The sequence below is a fragment of the Melanostigma gelatinosum genome, assembly GCF_949748355.1.
Source record: "Melanostigma gelatinosum genome assembly, chromosome: 20".
NCBI lineage: Eukaryota > Metazoa > Chordata > Actinopteri > Perciformes > Zoarcidae > Melanostigma > Melanostigma gelatinosum.
In genome coordinates, this window is record NC_136653.1 from 16705663 (window position 1) to 16729763 (window position 24101).

General features: G+C 45.0%; 1 protein-coding gene across 11 annotated transcripts; it reads left to right on the top strand.

The window, feature by feature from the left end:
* The first annotated feature begins 1925 nt into the window (after nt 1-1925).
* smarcd3b (SWI/SNF related BAF chromatin remodeling complex subunit D3b) lies at nt 1926-23950 on the top strand. 11 transcript variants are annotated; one of them, XM_079291745.1, is made up of 14 exons: nt 1926-2145; nt 6757-6959; nt 10400-10489; nt 12789-12831; nt 14938-15060; nt 15555-15680; nt 16248-16343; nt 19009-19137; nt 19356-19517; nt 19860-19957; nt 20239-20396; nt 20947-21071; nt 21487-21588; nt 21691-23950. In XM_079291745.1, the coding sequence occupies exons 1-14, from the start codon at nt 2068-2070 to the stop codon at nt 21742-21744; spliced, it is 1587 nt and encodes a 528-aa protein (XP_079147871.1). In that variant the 5' UTR covers nt 1926-2067; the 3' UTR covers nt 21745-23950. The 11 variants fall into 11 exon arrangements, with proteins under 11 accessions (XP_079147871.1, XP_079147875.1, XP_079147876.1 ...); XM_079291749.1 differs by having other exon boundaries at nt 20239-20374; nt 20949-21071; XM_079291750.1 differs by having other exon boundaries at nt 19036-19137.
* Nucleotides 23951-24101: the final 151 nt, after the last annotated feature.

Here is a 24101-nt window from a genome sequence, read left to right on the forward strand (position 1 = left end):
TGTGCTTGTGTGCCTGTGTGATGAATATATTAAAAATCGTGTTATACATATGTAACACGAGGTTAATGTAATGCATAGTGGGCGGATATTTTCAGCATAATTTGACTAAATGCAGGACAAAGATGCATTTTGCAGAGGTTTGGGTTCCTCGTGTTCCTCGTGTTCCTCAGAGCCTCGCAGACTGGATTAAAGACAGCTGCAGTACAGTCATCTCACCACCAGGTGTCGCCACCAAGCAAACTATAATGCCAGAAGCCGTCAGCGACACAAGTGAGAGGGCCCGCTTCTGCTCATCGATAAATCCAATCCAATAATCAGCGGCGCGCGAAGGAATTTGAAGGACGTACATTTTGTTCTTCCTGCTTCTCCTTTTAGATGCAACTTTTCTGTCAGCGATGGCGTCTTTAGATGGTGATGGATCACATGCATGCATTATAAAACAAACAGCTTGAGAGGCCTCTGAGGGAGGGTGAGTCCTCCAGAAGGTCCTGACCTCCGACCTGGATGTTGCAGGACCACTAACCAGCTGTCCACACACACACACACACACACACACACACACACACACACACACACACACACACACACACACACACTGCAGAGCTTTCAGAAGAACGTTTATCCCTGACTCTATTTTTTTAAGGAACAGGCTCGTCGTAATGTGATAATTGAAGGAGACATTTGGTGTCAAAGCTCCCTGTCACCTCTTGAGGGGCAATTTCCTTATTGTGACACCTGGTTCGACACTTTTCTGCAGTTTTTTTTCGCGCCGGCAGAACGGAGGAAGAGGAAAACGGTTGACAATATGATTCCGTCACGTGTCACAAAGCCAAGCAACCCCCCCCCCCCCCCTCTGAATCACCTCCTTTGTCATTCAAATAACCTCATGAATATTTCACTCCCTTGATCTGATGGCTGGAAGAAGGGAGGGAGAGAACGACAGAGGGGCCGGAGTGGTAGTCTTCAATGTGGCGTTGTTTTTTTAGTCTCAGTGATGACCTGTGTGGTGTGTTACTGTCGTGGGAAACATAACCTTCTGCTGTGCCTCAACAAGTAGTTTTATTCCTCACTTCACATCCTTCTGATTTGGTCTTTCACCTTTTCAGTTTTCTGCATTTAGAGGAGAAATCTCCTCCCAACAGCACCCAATAACACGTGTCAAGTGACACGGTCACCTTGCTGTGTTTGCTTGCCACTACTCCGGGCCCACTACTGGGTGAAAGGTGAAAAAAAACTCAATGAGGCGAGTGGAGGAAATACTCGTAACCTATGAATGCACTCTGACTGAAACACAGGAAGTGAAGGTGCTCTTGACGTGGCCTCGTGCTCCAGTGAAGTGGGGGGGGGGGGGGGGCTTTTAGAAGACAAATGACCCAGCCTGGAGTGGCCCTCCTCCTCTTCCTCCTCGTCATCACCACCACGTCACGACTCCATCATATGGCAGTGTGTGTGCACATGTTTAATGATGTGCAGCCTTTAAGAGCATAATGTCCAGGACTCAGAGGTCCGTGTGCGCTGACCATGGCCTCTGGGGTTGGTCACCAGTGTGTGTGTGTGTGTCTGTGTGTGTCTGTGTGTGTGTCTGCAGCAGAGAGGAACTGATTCAAACCTTCCCCAGCCCCCGATTAGGACCAAACGGCAGCCTCGCTGCGTGCCCTTATCTCCCAATGGAATGCAACAGCTGTGCGGGGGAGCGGCAGGGTGGGCTGTCTGAAACCCCCCTCACAGACCCCCTCACAGCCCCCCATCCACTCCACCTCCAAGCGACGTGCAGGGCTCCTGAAAGGCAGCTCAACTAAAAAGTGAGCTTGACACACACACACAGTGAGAGACTCAGGCAGGGCTGCTGCACATTCAAAATAGAGTCAGAGGGAGGGAAGAGAGAGAGAGAGAGAGAGAGAGAGAGAGAGTCAGGGACAGGCAGCAGTGCTGTGAAGGAGAGCACAAAGAGAAGGAAAGTGGAGCAGGGGAGGGGAACAGGAGGCTGGGTGAAGGGAGAAGGGAAAGACAAAAGGAGGCGAGAGGAGAGAGGAGACGTAAGCAGGGTGAACGGAGGGGACCGAGCAAATGGCCACGGAGGAGACGGCGGGGGGAGCCAGGAAAGCCACCAAGAGCAAACTGTTTGAGTTCCTGGTCCATGGAGTGGTGAGTGGCGCTGTCCGTCATTCCCATGAAGGGAGCTGGCATGCATCTGTGTGTGTGTGTGTGTGCATGAGTCGGCGCAGCAGCAGCGGTCTGTGTGTGAGAGATAGCTGGGTAACGCTGGCCATGTGAAGGTTATTTCCAGCCCCCCTCCACCCTCCTCTGGATCCCAGCCTGTTAGGAGATGGCTTGAGAGAACAAGAAGTGGAGCAGCATGGATGGATGGAGCTGAGCAGGAGAAGGATGGGGAGCAGAGGATTTCTAACACACACACACACACACACACATGGAGACATGTAGGAATAGAAGCGAAGCAGCAGCAGAGAAGCAGCCAGCTCCCCCTTTGGCTAACAGAGGAGCACACTGCTTCCCAGAGAGAGTCACAGACAGAAGGGAGGATGGAGGAGAGGAGGGGGGGGGTGACAAGTCCACTCACAACAACACAGTGAGAGTAGCCTTGCAGGCAGCGTGCTGTTGGTTCGGCGTGGAAGGATTTGAACCTGTGAGGTCACCAGACAGACGGACGTAGTCGCGTAGACGGAGCTCCGACTCCTGGAAGTCGTGCAGATGCAAGTCGGTCCAGTTCGCGTGTCACATGTCAAAGTCGAGCGCTGCTCTCGGGTCAGAGGTTGAGCAACTGTTACCGGAGTTCATGGCAGAACACGGAGGAGTTTGTTTTCGGTAATGAGCTGGATGAATGAGGAGGATGTCGGAGTCGGCGACACTCGGAAGTTTGTAGCAGACGCGGCTTTGACGTTGACTCAAGCGTGTGAATAAGATGGTGATTTACGGCAGTAACGGCGTCACAGTGTGCATGGAATGAGTCCAATCAGTTCACCTTCCATTGTTGGACGTATCTTTAACTCAGTGTGTAGTCCGATCCTAAAACCCGACGATGTTCAGTTTCCTTTGATATGCAACGACAGAAACAGAGATTTTGTGGAGGTTGCGGTAGGAATCGACCACAATTCCACCGTCGTCTGACCCACTATGACCTGACTCCGACATCATGAATGCCACGTGGTTTCTTTTAACTTCCCGTTGAACTGCACCTCTCTGCACGGAGGCCCTGGAACTTGGAATCGCTTCCTAATCCTCAAGCACACGGAGCCGGTCAAAGAAAGACTCTTTGACCGTTGGTCTGATTGCAGCCGCTTCGATCAGAGCTGATGTTTGGCGTACTGACACCAGCTAGATTTATCCACTGGAACGCGATGAGGCATTGACTGTTTGACGGGAGCGGTCGTTACCGGGGCTGTGGAGCTGAAGCCCCGTGTGCAGAGACAGACTTTAGGAAACAATGGAGCAGGTGATTGATGAGTGTCCTCTCAACACACCAATTAACCTTGATGAGGTCTCTGGCTGCTCCAAGCCAAATATTTCCCTCTGCTTTCCTTTCTCTCTCTCTCTCTCTCTCTTACCCCCCCCCCCCCCCCCCCCCCCCATGTTTGAAGATGGAAAACTCTCGTTACAATAGTTGCGGCAGGTTCCCTCCTCGTGTATACTGCAGACTGGAGAAATATTTATACGACGGGATATAGGGGGGGGGGGGTGTCGGCGCAGTTTGGCGAAGGATGACGTCGTCGTCCCCCACCCCCTCCATCATGTGTCGATGCATTCACACACACACACACACACATTTAAATACATGCACACATTGTTGTGGTTACCGAAGGTCGTGGTGTTCCTGCCTCCCAGCAGCAGTGTGTGTGTGTGTTGTGGGGGAGAGTGTGTGTTGTGGGGGAGAGTGTTTTGAGGACTGATGGGTGGGCTGAAGGCCCGACTGAGGTCTCTTCTTCTTCTTCTTCTTCTTCTTCTTGCGTGGGAAACCCGATAAGCGGAAACATAACACGCCGCGGCGTCGTCATCTGTTGAAACTAGCGCGTATTTATTTATTTAATTTTTTTTGGGACACCTTTTACTCTCAGATCTGGATCATTACAACTTGCTCAAAGGGTTAGGTCACCCACATTGCAGAAACGTGGCGTCGTTTCTTTTCCTCCCTCCACCCACAACACAAAGGAAGTGAATGAAATGTCCTCACATTGATATATAATATTAGGTCCTGAAATACAGGGACATGAGTTCATCTGAAAGTATTATTTAGACAAGAGTCAGAGTAAAAACGACGAGTTCTTCCTTAACGAGATATAATCATGAGTTACATCGTTAATTGTTGCATCTAAAACAACGTAACAACACGTATTCCTCCATGAACATCTGATAAAACACGCTTTTCTTTCATTGCAAACTCGCTATTTTCCGACACTTCATTGACGATAAGTTTGAGCCCTAAAACTCTGACTCTCGTCCCACTCGAGTAACCTCAGTTTTTTGTCGATTTGATTCCAATCAAAGCCTCTCAAAAGGGAGCATCCGTGTTACAACCCACAGACTCGTATGTTCAGTACAGTGTGGGTTAAGTTTGGCCTCTTCAAATTGTTATTGTCCAGCTTAGGTGGGAGGCAGACAGAGAAAAGGACAGTTTAAAGCTCCACAAGGTGACACCATTTTATCAGGAGGCCCTCGACCATATGCTGTCTTATCCCCTCCCGTTTTGGAGACCCCTTCTCAGTTGCTTTGACCCCCCCCAACATCCCCCCCCCCTCGCCGACCACGCTCCCGCGCCGGAGTGACAGCGACGCCTGCTCGGGCTTCTTATCGCAGGATCTCTGCTCGGTCACCATTTCAAAGGGCACATAGTACGTCTTATCATCGTCTGCTCCGAGTTATTAAACCTCCCCGTGAATACACGCATCTAGTTTCATATCTAGCGTTGTTATTGTGCCCCCTCTCTGCATTTTATTACCTTCTTCTCTGTTTGTTTGTGGACGGTCTAAAGATCAAATCTGACACGTGTTTGTGCGTGAAGCAATCCACGCTGAGAGGCGACACACACAGTGTGAAATGTGAAACTTGTATCCTTCAGCCGTCCTTCTCTCCAACGTTTACTCGTTCTGTTACAAAGTGTGGCTCCCATTTGAAAGGAGGACATTGTTGGTGGTTGAACATGTGGGTCTGCTAAGTCATGGCTCTGCTGAAAATCAAGGTTTAGATGTTTTTATTTGATAATCGAGAGGCGGTAGAAGAAGAAGAATAGACTCTCACTGTCTTTCATGGTTTAAAATGTCTAATGTGACAAACTGTCTGTCCTTTGTAGAATATTTATAGTTTGATAAACTGTCAATGATTGTCACATTTCTGGATCAATTTGTGCTCATAATACATTTCAGCGGTGGAGTATTTACTCCAGCAGTGTATTTGAGTTTAGTTTTGAGGTACTTGTGCGAAAGACTTTACACTAATATTCTTTCATACATCAGAGGGAAATACTTTTTACTCCACTACATTTATCTGGAGGCTTTAGTCACCTTGCAAATCAAGATTTCATATCCAACCCCTGCAATGATTCTATGAAATATGATTCGTTGTTTTAGATTAAACCCTGCAACCGTCAGGGCCGCATTAACCTGCCAGGCGGCCCCGGGGCAAAGGTAAACCACGGGCCCCTAATGAGACCCCCCTCCCTATTTCCCCGGGGTTCCCTAATATAGCTTCGTTATAATTTAATTAAATTCAAAATTATGCAAAAACAGGGAGCATGTAAGCATAATATCGACCAGCTTTATGCTACATTCCTGTGGCGACGTGGAACGGGACGGCGTAAAGCGTCATTTAGAGCGTCTTTAGCTTCATTAATGTGACGGATTTCAATGATTTTGCTTTTACTCGAAGTAAAGGACAGTTCTTCACACACACACACACACACACAGTTGGTCTGTGCTCTTGTTCAAAGGAGTCAAAGGCCTTCTTTCTATCAGGCGAGCCCCAATCTGGTCTGAGACATAAACTGAGGCAGCTGTTGTGTCATGGGAGTGACAAGCGCAGGTGAGCGTTCCCCAGTTGTTCCCAGGCGTCAAGTCGGGAGTGTGAAGCTGTGGGCTCTGACACTGTGAGCATTGTTTAGGGGGAGTGTGTGTGTGAGGAAAAAAAAGAAAAAAAAACTTAATTTAGCTCTAGTATCCATTTTTCAGATGTATTTCACATTACTGTCAGATCGGTTTCACTGTGGCTTTTAGGCTCTCAGAAGTTGCCTGAAGTCCGTCACTGGGTCGCACGTCTTTCAGATCTTTGATACACTTTCTCTCATGTTTGCTGCCCCACATGGAAAAGATTCAAAAACACAGATATCCCGTAAATTGACGTCACAGATTTGCTTTAGCGTGTGTGTTCATGTTTACCACCGTGGCTGCTGTTTGCTCGGAGTAATGTTACCAAACGTTACGAAAGTCAGGAGACTCTCCAGTTCCAATGGAACGAGAGCAGACGGCAGGATTTCATTTGAAACGGGAGGAATGAGGTCTGGATCAGGATGCGACGCTTTGTTGCAGCTCCACTTTGTCAGATGAGACGAGTTTGTTTACAAAAAGCTTCTCCTCAGTCAACCACGATCCATCAGAAGGAAATGCATAAAAAATGTGCTATTGATCTCATGTTTTCTGTGTTGTATTTTTAGAAGCACTCATTTACAATTATAATAAATCGGAGTACACAGCGGAGGATGTTGTCTACATGTATGTGACCCGTCTTCTCTCCTGCTTCCTCCCCCCTTAGCGTCCTGGCATGCCGTCTGGAGCGAGGATGCCCCACCAGGGAGCTCCCATGGGCCCCCCCGGCCCACCGTACGGAGGGAGCCCGGCGGTGCGGCCCGGCCTGCCGTCCACCGTGATGGAGCCCAGTCGCAAGAGGCCCGCCCCCTCCCAGCAGGTGCAGCAGCAGCAGCAACAGCAGCAGGGCGTCCAGAGCCGGGCCAGAAAGTGAGTCCTGTCCACCCCCCCGAAACTCCGACCTAAACGCTGCACGGCTTGTTTGTAGAGCTCCTTTGTTTGTCTGCTTTTGTGCGGAGGGATTGAGATCGTGAAGAGGCTGTGGTTGCTCTTTGAACTTCACCAGTCGGAGCTTAGATCTTCAAAAAAACCCAAACATGGAGATGATCATGAATCACGTAGTAAGAGCTGGGCATCGAAACCACAATATCTTTCAGCACCAACCAAAATGAGTATGAACCTAAAACTGAACCGATACTAAACGCTGGTATGAAACTTTTCTGAGCAGATTCGTGGTGGGCTTTATTTATTTTCTCGCAATTTAGCTCATTTTAGACTTTATGTCATTCAGGCAAATGTGCACACAGCTGCTTGTGCTAAGACGTCATGAAACAGAATGCACTTTAGAAGTTTGTTTATTGATAGAAAAGGGTTTGGGAGAAAAATACAAAGTACTTTAATGGTCCAGAGTCTTAGGTATCGTACTGGCACCAGTATCAGAAGATTTATTATTGGTTATTCTACAATAGTGCTTAAATGATGAGTAGGTTAATCAAACAACTGTTTTTATAATTGAGTCATAAAAGTGATCTGTAAAGTAGCAAGAGTCTTGCAGCCTAAATGCTCGTGTCAGCATGCTAACATGCTCCCAGTGGCGATGCTAACATGCTAATGTTTAGCAGGTTACTTTAGCGTGTTAGCATGCTAACATGCTCCCAGTGGCGATGCTAACATGCTAATGTTCAGCAGGTTACTTTAGCGTGTTAGCATGCTAACATGCTCCCAGTGGCGATGCTAACATGCTAATGTTCAGCAGGTTACTTTAGCGTGTTAGCATGCTAACATTTGGTTATTAGCACCAAACAGAAAGTAACGCTGAGGCGGACAGGAGTGTCATTCGTTTCACAGATAATAAACAAGTTATTACAATTCATCATGAATCTTTGAACACACGTTCATGGTAACGCATTTAAAAGCTGCCGAGATATTTCAGTCCGGACCAAAGTAGTGGACCCCAGCGCCACCGTGTTATTAGCAAGGCTAATAAAAGAAAAGCTAAATAGGTCTCCTGCTGTTGTCTGTTTTCTATCATCGTAAATGAGCTTTTAGACTATTAATCAGACAAAACCAATGGAAGTTATGATATAAAAATATGTATTTTCATTAAAGGATTGTGGATTAATAAGAGGAGAGGTAATGAAATCGATCATAACTCGCAGCCCTACAGTACAAGACACCCACAGCCAATTCCACACTGTGATCTCCGAGAATCCGAGAAGTGAAACCATGACCTTTGTGTGTCTCTGTTCAGTTTTCATTTAAATGTTTGACTCTCTCCCACTGCTCCTTGTTTAGGATGCGCCCTTTGCCCTGCTCGCTGCTCTTTGCATCCTCTCCTCTCCGTCCCGAACACAACTGTGACTGAATGTCTCTCCTCCGTTCACTCTTCGTGTCTCTTCGTTGTCTGGTTTGCCCCGCGGTCTCATCTATGCGGTGTCCATGCTGCCGTCTGCAGGCGTTCAGACTCTACTTCTATCAGTACGATCTACTGTCTGCTGTTTGACAAAGGATCTGATCATCAGTATCCAGACACACACACACACACACACACACACGTACACACAGTGGATGGATGTCTGTTAGGAGACGAGTGTGTGGCAGGTCTGGTCATTAGAAAGGAGATCAATATGCGCACTCAGTGGACCTCTGTCTCTCTCGCTTTCATTCTCTCAGTATCTGCAGTACGATTGATCCACTTACAATTACCGGTAAGCGGGCTTGTCGAACAGGTCGGGGGAAATGTTCTCCCGCGTCGGGGGGCCTCAACCCCCAGAGCGGCCCTGCTGGCTGCGGAGGGTCTGATCGATGGGCCAGGGTGACCCGTCCAGGTGTCTCTCTAGAGAGACGTGCGCGTGTCCTCTGGCAAACAAAGTTGATGCTCCGGCTCTCCAAACTCGCTATGACTCCGTCCAGCTCAGACCCCACGACGCTGCCAGCTGGGGGGCCGGACCACCTGTGTTTGTCATTGAGACCTCGTGGCCCCAGCGACTTTCGCTCTGCAGAACAAACGCTGTCCTGCGCAGGGCTGCTGCTATAAATAGCATTTAATTCCAGGTTTGCTTTGCATAAAGTGCTGTGAATACTCAACCTTGTGTCAGAGGAATTACGTTTATATGCTCCTAATTTGTTTCCCCAAAATACCGAAACACTTTGTGTGCCCGGGACTGTGACGCCAGTGTGCTTAAGAGACTTGCAATGACGTGAAAGTCTAGATTGCAATGTAGAAGCTTTTATTTCTGCGGTGTGTCTCGTAGCAGGAAGTACTCGGGACAGATGGTCTTAAAAGGCGTGTTGAAGCAAAGACATCTGTGCGTCCTGGGCAAAACTTTTCCATCGCAGTTTATATTACTCATTTGGAAAGTTGATGCCGTGTGGAGTAAAATCTACTTGTGCCTTTTTAGTAGCTTTTTCTCATCATATTTCCGTACAACATAAATTGTGGATTGTTTTTATGCAAATCAGTTGCTTATTATTGTAGTTGTTGTGTTTCATCATGGAGCGTCTTTGTATCACAAAGGCGGATGGCAAACAACATCTTTAATTGCATGAAAATGAGTTAAAAACCGTGGACTTCTTCCACAAAACTGCCGTGCAATTTCACACTTTTAAGAGTCGACTTGTTTCGGTTTCCTCGTCTGGATGAGAAGGTTCAGTACAACGAGTGTAACCAAACCCAGCGGGGATGTCAAAGTGCACCGACTCACGAGAAATGTAATGTTTTATTGCAAAACCGTTCCTAGCTGCTCAAGACGTTTGATATCAGACTCTTAGGGTTGCTTAGACTTAACTTCGCTGGTTTCACTCGATAATGAAACAGGTTTCTTGTTACTAGGCCGGATATTTTGAGGTGCTTCGAAATGAGCGAAAAAGGTGTGAGCAGCATGCACGTCGTCGTCATTTCACACATCACTTCATCTATGCAACATCCATATTCAGAGCCGAACGATAGAGCTGAACCGCCTGTTTTGCTCCTCTTTCCTGTGACACACACACGAGTTCCCGGTGTGTCCGTCTGTCTGTGTGTTGTCTGTCTGCGTGTGTGAAGCATGATTGTTTTGGTTGACAGAGAGACTTTGTTGAATGAGCGTGTCCCTCAGATGAGCAGGACGCCTCCCAGCACCTCCTCTGCTGCAGTCTGTGCGTGCATGGACGCAGACACACGCCCATCCCAGTGCCTGCCCTTGTCTGGGTTTATTACGAGTTTGCACCCACTAACAGACCCTTTAACACACATCCTACACATGCAGACACTCAAACAGCCAGAGCCACCAGGTGTGTCCCCACCCCCCTCCCTCCTCTGACATCGTACTTGAGTGTGTGTCTCGCCACAACTCTAATCGGACAACCTTCGAATCCTCACCAATCCTTAGGAAGCCAGTCGGATTCCCCGGAGCCAATGAGATGCCGGCGAGGCAGATGGACATGAGAGAGCCCCAATCAGATCCCACGCTCGGATCAAAGTAGGAGCTTGTTCTGCTGCATGTCCATTTTCCCAGCACTCCCTGAATGAGTTCCTTTGGCCAACCGTACGGTTCAGGCCGGGAAGTTGAGTCCCTAAAATGTAGTGGTGCATGCTTTGGACTGGAGCATGGCATGATGGGAACCGTTTGTTTCAGCCAGAACAGAAACAGTAAAGTAGAATCCAATCTAACAAAAACCCTTTCATAAATAGTTGAAAATGGCGGATTGTTGTGATGCAGATGTGTGTTTTCCTTTGCAATGCATCCCCGGATCTTTCCAGCGTCCTTGCAGCAGGCTTGTTTCAGTCTTTGGCATGCTGATGTAACACACTGCCGCACAGACCGGTGCAGTGCTCTGTGATAGAAAAGTCCTCTACACTGCAAAATAAATCCCCTTCTACAAACAAGAACAAATATTACGTGATCTAAAGAAAATGTCTTCCAACAGGTTGGGCGATATGATGATATATAAACCAAGGTTTCTCTGTTATTTATAACGTTGTATATGTGTCCCTGCTGCCGCTCTATCAGGTCATTATGTAAACAAACATGCACCTTCATTTTTCTGGTACCTCGGATTAACCAAAAACAGACATTTCCATTTGTTTTAACTTAAATAACGATATTTTGATAATGCAACATAAAATGACCAATTCTGATGATATCCATATCGCCCACACCGAGTATCAAACATCAGGTAAAAGATTTTGCACGAGCATAAAAGCCAGACCACTGCGAAAGTCCATCTCAACTAAATCGCATTTGTTGCAGAGAGCGAGATGAGGAGATGCACTTTTGTGCCTGTGTGCTAAATATGCAGCCAGTTAGCCTAGCTTAGCACAAAGACTGGAAACAGGTGGAAACAGCTAGCCAGGCCCTGTTTGAAGGAAACGCCAAAGATCACTGATGAACGTGTTGTATCCTGTTTTAAATCTGTACAAAAAACGATGAGTTGTGTTATTTTTACACTTTTTTTGTACAGTCTAAACAAAGACGATCCATCCATCCATTGTCTGATAGATAATCCCTCCAGCTCTACTCCCAGGTCCTCTTACTAGTTGGCTGTTCTCTAAAGGGTGGCCGTCCAGGAGGCATCCTGATCAGATGATTGGCCCCTTTCGATGCGATAGAGTAACAGCTCTCCTCTGAGCTCCTCTGGATATCTGAGCTCCTCATTCATTCAGTCCAGACACCTTGCGGAGGAAGCTCATTTCCAGCCGCTTGTATCCGCAATCTCTACCTTTGGTCATGAGCTGTGATTGGTGACAGAAAGGATAAGGGTCGGAACGTGGATGGACTGGTGAATCAAGAGCTTTTCTTCATGCTCAGCTAAGCTAGCCACCTGCTGGCTGTTGTCATGTGTTTAGTGGACAGATACGAGAGTGGTATCAATCCCCTCCTCTTACTATAAGGCTTGTGACACTTGGCAAATTCACAATAAAAGTGCTTAAAGGTAGACTGTCCTTTAATTTAGCACCATCTAAGAGGTAATATCCTAAAACGCTACTACAGAGAAGAACCTGACGTCTTTGAAATAAACACAAATCAACCTAAAATAAATGATTCCGACTTTTTTTAAATTGGTCTTTTTGCAGTGTAGTGCCATCCAGGTGTTGGATAGGCAGTGTCCTTCTGCAGGCACCAACATCAGAACACTTGCATGAATTTACAAGGGTGCTCCACGTATCACAGGTGTCCACAGATCGAACATTTCAGGGCATTTTGTACAGCCGAAGGAAGCTGAAAGTGTTATTTTTGTAATCGGTGTCACCGAGTAAGAAAGTTCTGACGAAGGCACAACGTTGGCACAGATTGTCTCATTGTTCTTAGTCCCTCAGCGGTAAGTATGAGATGATAGTAACAAAACAAAAAAACTTGATTTGAAATGTTCTCACACAGCAGAAACATACATGAATGAAAACATCTACCTGCACACACATGCATTCTCCTCCGGGAAAATCATTCCTAAAAGCTCTTGAACACACATCCCGTCACCAGCCGAGAATCTGCAGTGTGTGTGTGTGTGTGTGTGTGTGTGTGTGTGCGTGCAGTGAATACATGTCAGGCAAGAGGTGCGTGATGTGACACTTTCTTGGCTGTTAGAGGCTCTCGTTCTCCAGGTGGACTGCTGCATTTCAGATACCACACACACACACACACACACACACACAGCTGGGATGCTGGGGTGCTGGATATGGCCCAGCATTTTAGCAGATGGCCTGGGTGCTACGCTATCAGTCACCATAGTAACATGCTCTCTTTTTCCTCTTTCCCTCTGTCTTTCTCTCCCTCTCTGTAGTGCTAAGAGAAGGAAAATGGCAGACAAGATTCTTCCGCAAAGGGTGAGGCTGCATCTTTTTTACCTTTGTTGCTGTGTGTGTGTGTGTGTGTGTGTGTGTGTGTGTGTGTGTGTGTCATTATCTTTTGTGTGAAGAAAAGGGAAAAAGATAAATCATGGTCTGTTTTTGGATGTCAGGGGTTCTTGGAAGGTGCAGAGGGCCAGATGATTATGCGTTATGTCCAAATGAGGAGAGAGCGGATGAGGGCAGCGATCGGGGTTTCGGGGTTTCATTCTGTTGTTTGGATGGTGGCTCGTTGATTTAAATTGGAGGAGTCAGCGGGATATGGCAAAGAGAACCGAAAGAGAATTGCCACAGGTGAGTCTTAGCCGACAGAGGTTGTGATTTTCATCCCGTGGTCTCAGTTCTTCGGGCCCCGTGCCACGCCATCACCTCACCACGTCCCGGCCAGCACACAGAGGGCTCTCACACTGGAACTATGGAGGTCTATGGAGGTCTTATCCCCCTAACATAACCCAGACAGAGAGATAGCAGTAGGCATGGCCGGCGCGCCACTCCACAATAATGAGTCAGGGACGGGGAATGTCTGCCACACTCCTCCCTCTGCTCGGCACCTCGGCCCGGTGAAAGACGGTGAGATGCAGATAAAGAAGGAATGGGAGGGAACAATGGAGGCAGCCATTTAGAGAGAAACATGAAATAGAGAAGTAGAGGGAGGGAAGAGAAGGAGAGAGAGTGTGTGTGTGTGTGCGCACAGTTTGGTAAGTAAGCAGCAGCAGCCCTTGATGCTTCAAGGACTTTCATCGGTATGGTAATGTCTGGGTCCCGGCTGGTTGGCTGCACACTCTGCATCTCATTTTTTTATCCCCCAGTGTCCCCAGGACGGTGTGGACCACCGTATGAACGGCAGGCTGGGCAGCAGTTTTTGGAGGAAAATAAGTCTTATATTTATATCGAGCAAATATTGCACACAGTTAATTATTCTCTATATACTGTAATAATTTGAATATTGGTAATCTGATGAGCTCTATTTGGGATGACAGGGTATTAAGTCCTTAGTCTTCTCAAGCCTGCTTGGTGTCACAGGTGTATCCAGGGTTTTTGCATGCAACGGCATACAACTTAAGTCCCTGGCTGAAGGCAAATCAGGGCCATTACAGCTCATGGGCCGCATCTCAAACCCCCACTAACCTAGTGGTGGGTCAGTCAGCAAAAACTCATTCTGTGAAGCCAAACTTTGTTCAAACCCTCCGAACTTTATTTCAAAGATAGTAGAGATCCTAAACATCCAAAAAGAAAATATGTTGGTCTGAATTTCTGGGAAATGGGTATAAAATGATGCGCACGAAATCAAGAACATTTCCATTTGACACTGAGTCTTGGGTTTGATTGTTTCAGTCTCAAGTTGATACAGAATATGAATGTGATACTGTCAGACAGTAAGATAGCATTAACATTAACGGTTCTTCCAGAAGAAATTAGAGGATTCGTTTTGAGATTTTGGGAACTTCGCCCATCAGCTTTCTTGCCAAGTTAGATGAGAAAATCTCATAGACTTCTATAGGATCTGACGACTTTATGCAACCAGGAGTCGCCCCCTGCTGGCTATAAGAAAGAATGCAAGTTTAAGGAACTTCCTTATGGACAGAACCAGAGGTTGCCGCCAGGATTAACAAACATAAATAACATTTAACGATTTCTTGAGCTTTAGAGGTGCTGGTAGGTGGATTTTGTTTCTTTTACACAGAGCCAGGCTCGCTGTGTCCCTCTATTTTCGTGTCTTTTTGCTAAATGAAGCTAACCGGCGGCTACTATTAGCTTCCTATTTACTGTACAGCGAGCGGCGTCGATCTTCTCATCTTAGGATAACTCTCGGCAAGAAAGCGAATAAAAATTTTCACAAGGCGTTGAACTCATGCTTTCCTGTTATTCTGTGTAAATGATACCGTTCCTTGAAACGATATGTTATGGGGCTAAATGTCCTGGAAACAAGTCCTTGGACCCCCTGCAGCACAAAGACAGGGCAGACAGCGAATCTGTTTCAGCCTTTGAGTGATATTCCGATAGCGTATGTGAAGAAAGTCTTCTTAATCTGATGTGTGTGAGCTCTTAACGATTTTAACGTCAGACCGTCTCCCCTCTGGGTAGATCCGTGAGCTGGTCCCAGAGTCTCAGGCCTACATGGATCTGCTGGCGTTCGAGCGCAAACTGGATCAGACCATCATGCGCAAACGTGTGGACATCCAGGAAGCACTGAAGAGGCCGATGAAGGTAAGGGGAAAAATCAGGAGCCAGGGAGACCTGCTGTCCTTCAAGCGTCAATCTATTGAAAGGTCGCCAAATAGTTAATAACTTTATTTTTCACCGCATCTTTGAAGACAAAAAGCATCCTTTTTCCAGACTAAACACTCATCCAGAGTTGTATTTATTAATTCATTCATTTTTTAATTCATTTATTTATTCCGAACGTAATCGGTGTGCATTAGTCTCTTCATCTTCTCTCCTTTTTTTTATCTTGTTTTCATCTTTTCAATCATTTGTAAAGCACCTTGAATTGCATTTGATTTCTTTTGAAAGGTGCCATATCAATAAAACTCGATTGAATGATTGATTCGATTTCTCTTATTATATCAAAACACATCTTTCATCTGCCGTCACGTCGAGCTAACGGGATCCAGATGGGCCGCCTGCACCGGGACCGTTCAACTGGAGACTTGGCGAAACGTCCGTTTGATTTGTGGTGTTGTTCTGTGCCCTTGTGTCAGCAGCAGAAGCGTAAACTGAGGCTCTACATCTCCAACACCTTCAACCCAGCCAGACCCGACGCCGATGACTCAGATGGCAGCATTGCATCGTGGGAACTGCGAGTAGAGGGGAAGCTGATAGACGATGTGAGTTTTGTTCCTCTAAAATATACAGTGTCTATTTTATTTATTGTTTCATACCTATGATATTTCAAAAATTTAAATAACTGAGATCATAATCTCCCCATTTAGCATGAAAGCGTGCTGCTGCGGGTCGTTTTTGGGCCGGCAGTCAGCAATGATGTGCTCAAACGACTTTAGACAGAAAAGTATCGTCTGGCTGAATATAAAAATGAATGACTGCTGTTGTGAAGAGTGTTTAGAGAGACTGCAGATGCAGCTTGAAAAGCAGAAGGATTTTTTAGCTTCCCTTGAAAAACGCTCTGATGTTCTTCGCAGGCCAAGCAGCAGTGACGTCGTCTCACAGCGGTAGGAAGCGTTTAGGTTTCTCAAACCTCAAATATTTCTGGAGGAAGTGGACCCTGAGAATAGTGTCTCGTGTCTCGCTTTCCATGCTGACCTCACTCAGCCCTCTTGTGGGGTTTTTTTTGACGACTGCTACGAGCGAACATACAGGGGCTAATGTTTGCTGTGTTATTTGTGCGTCCGATTCAGACATTCGTTAACCACAACCCCTCTCTGTCCGTTTCACAGCCGGGGAAGCAGAAGAAGAAGTTCTCTTCATTTTTTAAGAGCCTGGTGATCGAGCTGGACAAAGACCTCTACGGTCCTGACAACCACCTGGTTGAGGTTAGTTCAAACATGGCCGCTGCATCCTGACCACAGAGGAAGAGGCTCGTTTTAGAACGACCTTTCACCCGCTCTGACAAAGCGATTGCAGACTTTTAAGTGTTCACGATGATGATCATCGGTTTTCAAATGAATGAGCTTCAACTGTCACTACATGCTCTAGCTCTCATTTCTTTATATTTGGATTCTTCTCGCTCTTTATTATTCCTCCTCTGCTTTTTTTCCGTTCTTTTCATTCAAACATCAATGCGTTCGGCTCAACCAGATTGTTGCTGTTGCTTTTATCATTCATACCTTTCATACTTTCAGAAATACTTTTTGGGGGGAAAGTTCTGCATTCAAATGACGGAATGTTCACAATGAAACATTCTCAAACTTTTTCATGCATTTTGAACTATTTTCTACTCGTTCATACTCTCAGTAAGTTACACATCTTTCATACATTCTGGGTGTTATTTAACTTTTAGATCCCTTTAAATCTTTATTTGAAGCTTAGTAAGAAATCTGATTTTTTTAGTGTTTGGATTGTTCAGAGTTAAAGTGAGTGACATCAACGTTAAGAGTGGAGAGTAGCTTTCATATCTTCCTTAAAAAATGATCTTAAAGTTACTCTCATTCCCACAATTTTCACATTTCATACATACTTTTAGCTTCAAAATGTAGAACGCCTCAAAAATGAAGCTGCAGAAAACTGTTGATGATCGTAAAAAGGCAAAAGGAATTTTTATACTTTGCCTTTTTGTTGTTGTCGATAAAACAAACAAAATACAACATGCTAATCAGTGAGCTTTACAGGTGCTGGTAGGTGGAGTGATATCATAGTTGGAGATAATTACATTAACGATGGCTCACTTGCATTTCACAGCTGTCGTTTTTAATACGCTGCCTGATTAGACCTTCTCTTAAAGCACATGTTTTTATCATCCAATTGGCTTTTTTTCCCCGCTTCAGTGTTGAGTTTTATCTCTTCAACATTCTGGACAACTTGCTTGTCACTTCATAGTCAAAAGCTTCAATGTGAGAGTTCACATCCATTCGTATTACAGCTTTTGTATATCCAAATCCAGACTCTGTTCAGCCGTGCAGTCAGGGTCGGTGACGGTTTTTCACTGAAGAGTGTTATTTTGTGACGTCTGGTTAAGTCTCCAGCGACACTGACCCCAACTAACCTGCTCCTTTTTTTTTACCACCCTCTTTGAATTCATACAAAATCAAACAGACAGAGCGAGTGGACTGCCCTCTCTCTTCTTTTTAATATTTTGATTTTCTACAACAACAGAAAGGACAGACTTTTTTTTTTTTTTTTTTTTTCCCACACTGTGCAAGGTTGTTTTTTTTACATGCAGGTGTTAGAGCTGCAGAAAACAAGTGCTTACTAATTAAACACAATCATTAGCTGCGCTTCACGTTGTATCCTCACTAAATGTATTGATTTAGAAAAAAAAGTAAAAAGCTTTCGATATTTCGAAAGCGAAAAATTATGACTTCTCAAGGTTCCTCCTTTTAAGAGGGTATTTTGGCAAATGCACTCAGGTGCAACGCTTTCAATGATTTTCCATCAAAATAATTTTATTCTCCACCTTGAGGTAAAATCAGTACTTAATCTGTTCTGAATCAGCCATTGGTTGGAGGAAAACAATACTCTGTAGTGCATGCCAAGTTGCTGCAATCCGCTGTACTGAAGACGGAGCTGAAAGTGCTTTTCCTTTCAGTTTCTAGATAAAATGGAGACGTTAAAAAGCATTTCTTCTGCGGTTAGATACAGAGGAGGTTCCGATATACGTAAACACAAAGACTAAAACAACAGAATCATTTGGAAATAGTTCGTTGAATTGAGTTTTTCTGTTGTTTCACTTCACTTCTGCGCCGCCGTTGTGATTCCTGGGTGTGATAACATTCCGCTTCACAGCCACATGGTTAACCTCTTGCTTTCTCAGCACACTGCATGGCTAGTTTGCAGATATTTAACCTCTCGCCGAACCACAGGCTCTGTGCTGTAGGTCAAGATCAAGGCTGCTGGATGCAGGTGCACTTAATTACTTCTTTTGTACATTTGTTCATTGGGCCAAATCTCCTGCAGCTTCATTCAAGCCCCTAAAAAACGTTCACATCCTGAAGTAATTCTCTGTAACATTAAATACAAATCAACAATTACAGATGACGTTCAGGAAGTATTCTTTTCTAAGAGTTCTACACTCAATAAGGCTAACGCTAAAGCTAACAATGACAATGCTAACGCTGTTTAGCATGTTCACCATCTTAGTTTAGGGGGGGTTAGCATGCTAACGTTTGCTAATGAGCGCTAAACACAAAGTAAAGTTTTTGTTGGTATTTGGTCGTAAAGCAAAGTATTGAACAAATTAAAACGAGCATGGTTATGTATACAAGTGTATATGCTTGTACACATTGTCCGTGTACAGTCAATACTACGTGCGGGATTTGTATTGGACGATGATGGACTATGATGGACGATGATGGACGATATGCACATGTTAAAGCACAGTGTGTGTTTTAAACTGTAAAACATATCATCCATAATTTATAGCTATGTGGATGTTTGTTTCACACTTTCAAATGAAGCGTGAAACCAACAGGAAATGAAGTGTGATACTATATAAAAAAGACAATTCAGTCTGAATAAACCACCTCAGTTTGGGGTGTGTAGTCACTCTGCGGCGGTTTGCTCTTTCAGTGGCACCGCACGCCCACCACTCAGGAGACGGACGGCTTCCAGGTGAAGAGGCCGGGCGACGTGAGCGTGCGCTGCACTCTGCTGCTGATGCTGGACTACCAGGTGAGAGGCGCCGCACAGTTAACACATCAGACCGTCGCTGATAAACCACCAGAAATGTTACAGAGTGCAATAAAGACTCCATTTTCAACCTGACATCCGTCTCCAAGTCCGGGGGAAAATACGATAAGGATGCCAGATGCGATGATGTAAAGGCTCCGTGGTGGGCGGTCGTACGAAGAAAAAAAAAGTGTTGTAATGCGATCATGTCGTCTCCGCAGCCTCCCCAGTTTAAGCTGGACCCTCGCTTGGCTCGCCTGCTTGGCATTCACACCCAGACTCGCTCCTGCATCATCCAGGCCCTCTGGCAGTACGTCAAGACCAACAAGCTGCAGGACTCCCATGACAAGGAGTACATCAACTGTGACAAGTACTTCCAACAGGTACGGGACTCTGTGTGTGTGTGTGCTATAAATCACGCTGTTGTTGCAGAAATATTAATATCCGTGTTGCTGAAAGTCTGCTATTCCTGGGACAATGTGAGTATCTTGCAATACTGAGCACTGTAATTTCCAAATTATACATGATACAAATTAGTCTTCTACAATACAAGTAAAATCAGCCTGTGATCTATTTTATTCTACACTTTTGAAATATATATTTTAAAGCCTCCACTTTTGTTTTAGCGAAATCAATTATCCCAGCCGTACATATGAATACGCCCCGTGATAAATGTGTGTTTGGCACTGTGTGTGTTATTAACAGACTCTTTCCCTCCTCTGCAGATCTTTGACTGCCCTCGGCTGAAGTTCTCTGAGATCCCTCAGCGCCTCACCAACCTCCTCCTGCCCCCCGACCCCATCGTCATCAACCACGTCATCAGGTGCACTATTATCTAACCCAGAAACAACAACATAAGACAAGTATGAGGATGTGCATGTATACGTTCTTGAGTGCGAGGTTGTGCCCTGATGCATTTATCCTTGTATGACTTATGTTTGTCGCTGCACTAGTAGAGAAAAGGAAAAGACGTATCTAATTATGGAACATGGATTCAGCCTCTTTGCAGGCATCATGACACGCTTTAAAGGATTTATTGAAATATTTCTCTCTATGTTCCGTAATTATTATCCCCTGTACAAATGAACGTTTGCTCTCCGCCAGCGTGGATCCCAACGACCAGAAGAAGACGGCCTGCTACGACATCGACGTGGAGGTGGAGGATCCCCTGAAGGGCCAGATGAGCAGCTTCCTCCTCTCCACCGCCAACCAGCAGGAGATCGCCTCACTGGACAACAAGGTGATATCACCGGCATCACAGAAGGAAAGCTTTGGATTGATTCACCTTTCATGTTGTCAATTGTAAATGTTCCTCATGGGAACAAGTACATCTACTTGCAACAGCTGTTGTTTTATGGTAGTTTGCTTGCACAGGATGATAGGAGTTCAATGTTTTGCCAGTTTATTACCATTTTAAAAGAGCAAGAGCTCATCAGGGCCATTGAAGGTTTTTCATTGTTATCTTTGTACCTACAATGGCCCCGATACGCCGGCGTAGAGATAAATCTGTTTCTATGATCCATTCTTTTTGAGAAGATCAACATACTTTAGGCACAGTTTCATTTTGTAGAACTGTTGATGTGAGCCGGTTTGGAGAACTTTTCTTCTGTTGCTCCTGATTTTTATATCTGTAAACATTGTTTCCTATTTTTAAATGTTTGGAGATTTCTTTCTGAGACTTAAACACAGAATCAGTTTTACTAGATTTAGTGTCATTTGTGATATTTTTATTGTCAGGATACAGAGTTTATTTCGTTAAATGCTAAATAAATAAAGAACATTTTCTTGATGTACTGTAACTGTTTCTCTTTCAGATCCATGAGACCATCGAGTCCATCAACCAGCTGAAGATCCAGAGGGACTTCATGCTCAGTTTCTCCAGAGATCCCAAGGGCTACATCCAGGACTGGCTCAAATCCCAGAGCCGAGATCTGAAGGTTTGATATTTATACACACACACACACACACACACACACACACACTCATGCCTTTTCGTTTTGTAATTTGAAGTTCCATTGAACAACTTGCTGCCTTTATTTGGACATATTGATTGTAGATTAAATTACCCAATTGTATGTAAATTGGTAAAAAGAATTATATGAATTTTCACCAGCCACAACAAAAAACTACAATTAAATAATACATAATAATATAATGTCACACTGACGCGTCATTATGTCGCCTCATGACAACTTTAACTTTTCATACTTTGAATATTTCTGTTCTGTATAATAATATTTTGACCTGCAGTGGACTAACTGGTGTTGCTGTGTTTACTCCCTGTCACATATAATATTAATGTTGGTTGTTATTTGGTCCTGTCATTCATGGTTTCCTTCTCGCCGGCTGCAGTTAATGACAGACGTGGTCGGGAACCCTGAAGAGGAGAGGAGGGCGGCGTTCTACCACGAGCCCTGGTCCCAGGAGGCCGTCAGCCGCTATTTCTACTGCAAGGTGAGGAAACGTCTTTCACACTCACTTTCACAACGACTTCCCAGCTCGGCCTCCAGATGCTCAGGCGACGCATTTCTCCTTCCTCCTCCGTTCCCTCTGCAGATCCAGCAGAGGAGACAGGAGCTGGAGCAGGCCTTGGCTGTCCGCAACACCTAAATCCAGGCCCTCCTGAATCCCTGCGTGAGTGTGTGAATGCGTGTGAGGCCATCGCTGTAGTCCGGTGAAGCCTCAAGCCTCTAAAAATGGCGGCGACCTAAAAAAAAAAAAGAATCATCTTTTGTCAAAGTGATAAAAGAAAATGCAAAAATGTGAAGTTTCGAGGAAGAGCTTTTTCTCGCGGCTGCAGCGATTTTTTCATGTTTTCATGTTTTCCAACTCTGAAACGGATTTATTGTTTGATTGTAAGTGTGACTGTGTGTGCTTATTTTAGTTTGTTCTCATTAGGAGAGTGTTTTCTTTTTAAATATTGATTAACTACACCAGCAAAGTCGAGATTACGGTGTGACACAGGAATCAGTTCTGTCTATAACCCCCGCGGTGTCATTCTTTTTCAGGTTTGAGTGAATCAGTTCAAGCCTCCAGTGTTTTCTCATTCTAGAGTTATTCGCCAGTAAACAGTGTTAGACAAGTTAACTGAAGTGTTATCACATGATTATCACGACAAGAATAGTGTTTTAATGAAGGCGAAATAAGTATTTTCAGCTTTTTCTTCCCTTAATCACAGCAAAAATGACAGATATGCCTAAATACATGTTGGGACTGATGTGTTTCGTCGAAGTCGCTCACTGCCTCCTCCTTGTGTCGTGTTAGTCGCATGTTTATGTCCTGAAGGTGTTACCAAAGGTTGCAACAAGAAGAAGAGAACATGATCACTGAAATAGAAGTGGGCAAAAAACACGGCACCTGGGGTTTCACTGCAAATTGCAAAAACATTTCCCTTGTAAGGTGGTCATAAAAAAATCGGAACAATCTGGGTAGTCTCAGAGCGGATTCAGTCCCAAATGTTTGCCTTTTGTAGCCAATTAGGCCTCAGGTTTTTATAAACAAACTCTAAAACTGTTATTGCAATGAACACTAAACCCCAGGTCTGGAGGACTTTGTCCATTTCTACACTTTTTTTATGTTACATGAAGAAGAAAACGATTCTAGAGATGTGAATGTACATATGTTTTGTCCCTTAAGAGGGCCAACTGTACAGTATGTGACAGACTATTTGTGTGTTTGTTCAGGGGGGGGGGGGGTGAGTTACGTGGTGCATTGTGGGAGCTCCATGAGTTTTGAATTAGTAGGGCAGGAATGTTAGTGTTCCTCTGTGTACTATCTTGGGTTGGGGTGATTTATTTTAGGTCTCTCCCGTTACTATCGTGGGAGCTAGAAGCTGCAACAAAGAAAGACTCTCAGTAGCTGTAACACATGATATAATCTGCACCGATCTCCTTTTTACACTTTTTTTTAAATGACACTTGACTTATATGTATATGTTGTAATGTCAGATGGAGGGATTTTCTTTGGGTTTTTTTGTCGTCTTCTCCGCAGTCAGTTTTTTTGTTAGCCTGGAGCCCGTTCTGGGTTTCTTTGCACTGCGCTGTAATTCTCTTGTCGGGACTCTCCTCTCGTCCTCTTTATGATCCCAGCGTACACAACAAGTGATCGGATGATTTCACGATGACCTATGCATGCTCCATGGACATTAGATCAATACATCTGATGAGATAGTGTGTGTAAATATAAAAAAGCTGGCATATAGCAGTCTGTGTGACGAGCAAAAGACTTGTTGAGATGCCTTCTGGAAACTTTTTTGCCAAAAATGATATGCCCTACCAGCAACTAACTGTAGGTGTGATTTTCTTCTGAACTGTGTTTTTGTTACTAGGACTACGTTATAATAACTGCACTCATTAGAGGAATGCGTAGTCATTGGTAGTCTTAGTCCTGATTCACCTTCTTGTCATTCAGTCACTGATTCACTTGCACCCTCTTGTGGAGGAAACTCGAAGCTGCAACTCCTGGGTGACCTCAGCTTTGAGCACCACAGCAGCCGAAATATCTGACAGAAATGTTAACGCGACTACTGTGTCTCGTGTCAGTAAACCCTGACATACTGTCAACATGTTTTTTCCGTCTCCCCACCCCCTGCATGTGTTTGAAGAGTGGGAACTGCTCTTTCTCTCTGTTTACACTGTTGTCCGAGCGTCACCGACAGGGAGGTAATAGTATACTTAACACTGTACATCTGTTAACGAGCAAACTTGTTTGGTGATTCTACAAAAAGAAGAAAAAGAGACAAAAAAAAAAGTGATAACAGCTCTGACATTGTGAGACAGCCTGGATGTAAATAAAGAAGCGCTTGCCAAAGTTTGTAAATGCCATGATATCTAAAGTGTCTTTATTTCACCTTTATGGGCGCGACGTGTTGATGTGGACATAATAGAAACTTAACTAGACCAATGATTCGATTTCTTCTGGTGCTTTGCTGCAAAAATGTACACATTAATGTGTTAAACTAATCCTCT

What these genes read in the sequence shown, in the direction of transcription:
- smarcd3b (XM_079291745.1), top strand. Translation starts at nt 2,068, where the DNA reads ATGGCCACGGAGGAGACGGCGGGGGGAGCCAGGAAAGCCACCAAGAGC. An exon ending in GATCCCACGCTCGGATCAAA is followed by an intron (nt 10,490 to 12,788) that starts GTAGGAGCTTGT and finishes CCCTCTCTGTAG; the next exon opens with TGCTAAGAGAAGGAAAATGG. An exon ending in GATATCACCGGCATCACAGA is followed by an intron (nt 20,397 to 20,946) that starts AGGAAAGCTTTG and finishes TGTTTCTCTTTC; the next exon opens with AGATCCATGAGACCATCGAG.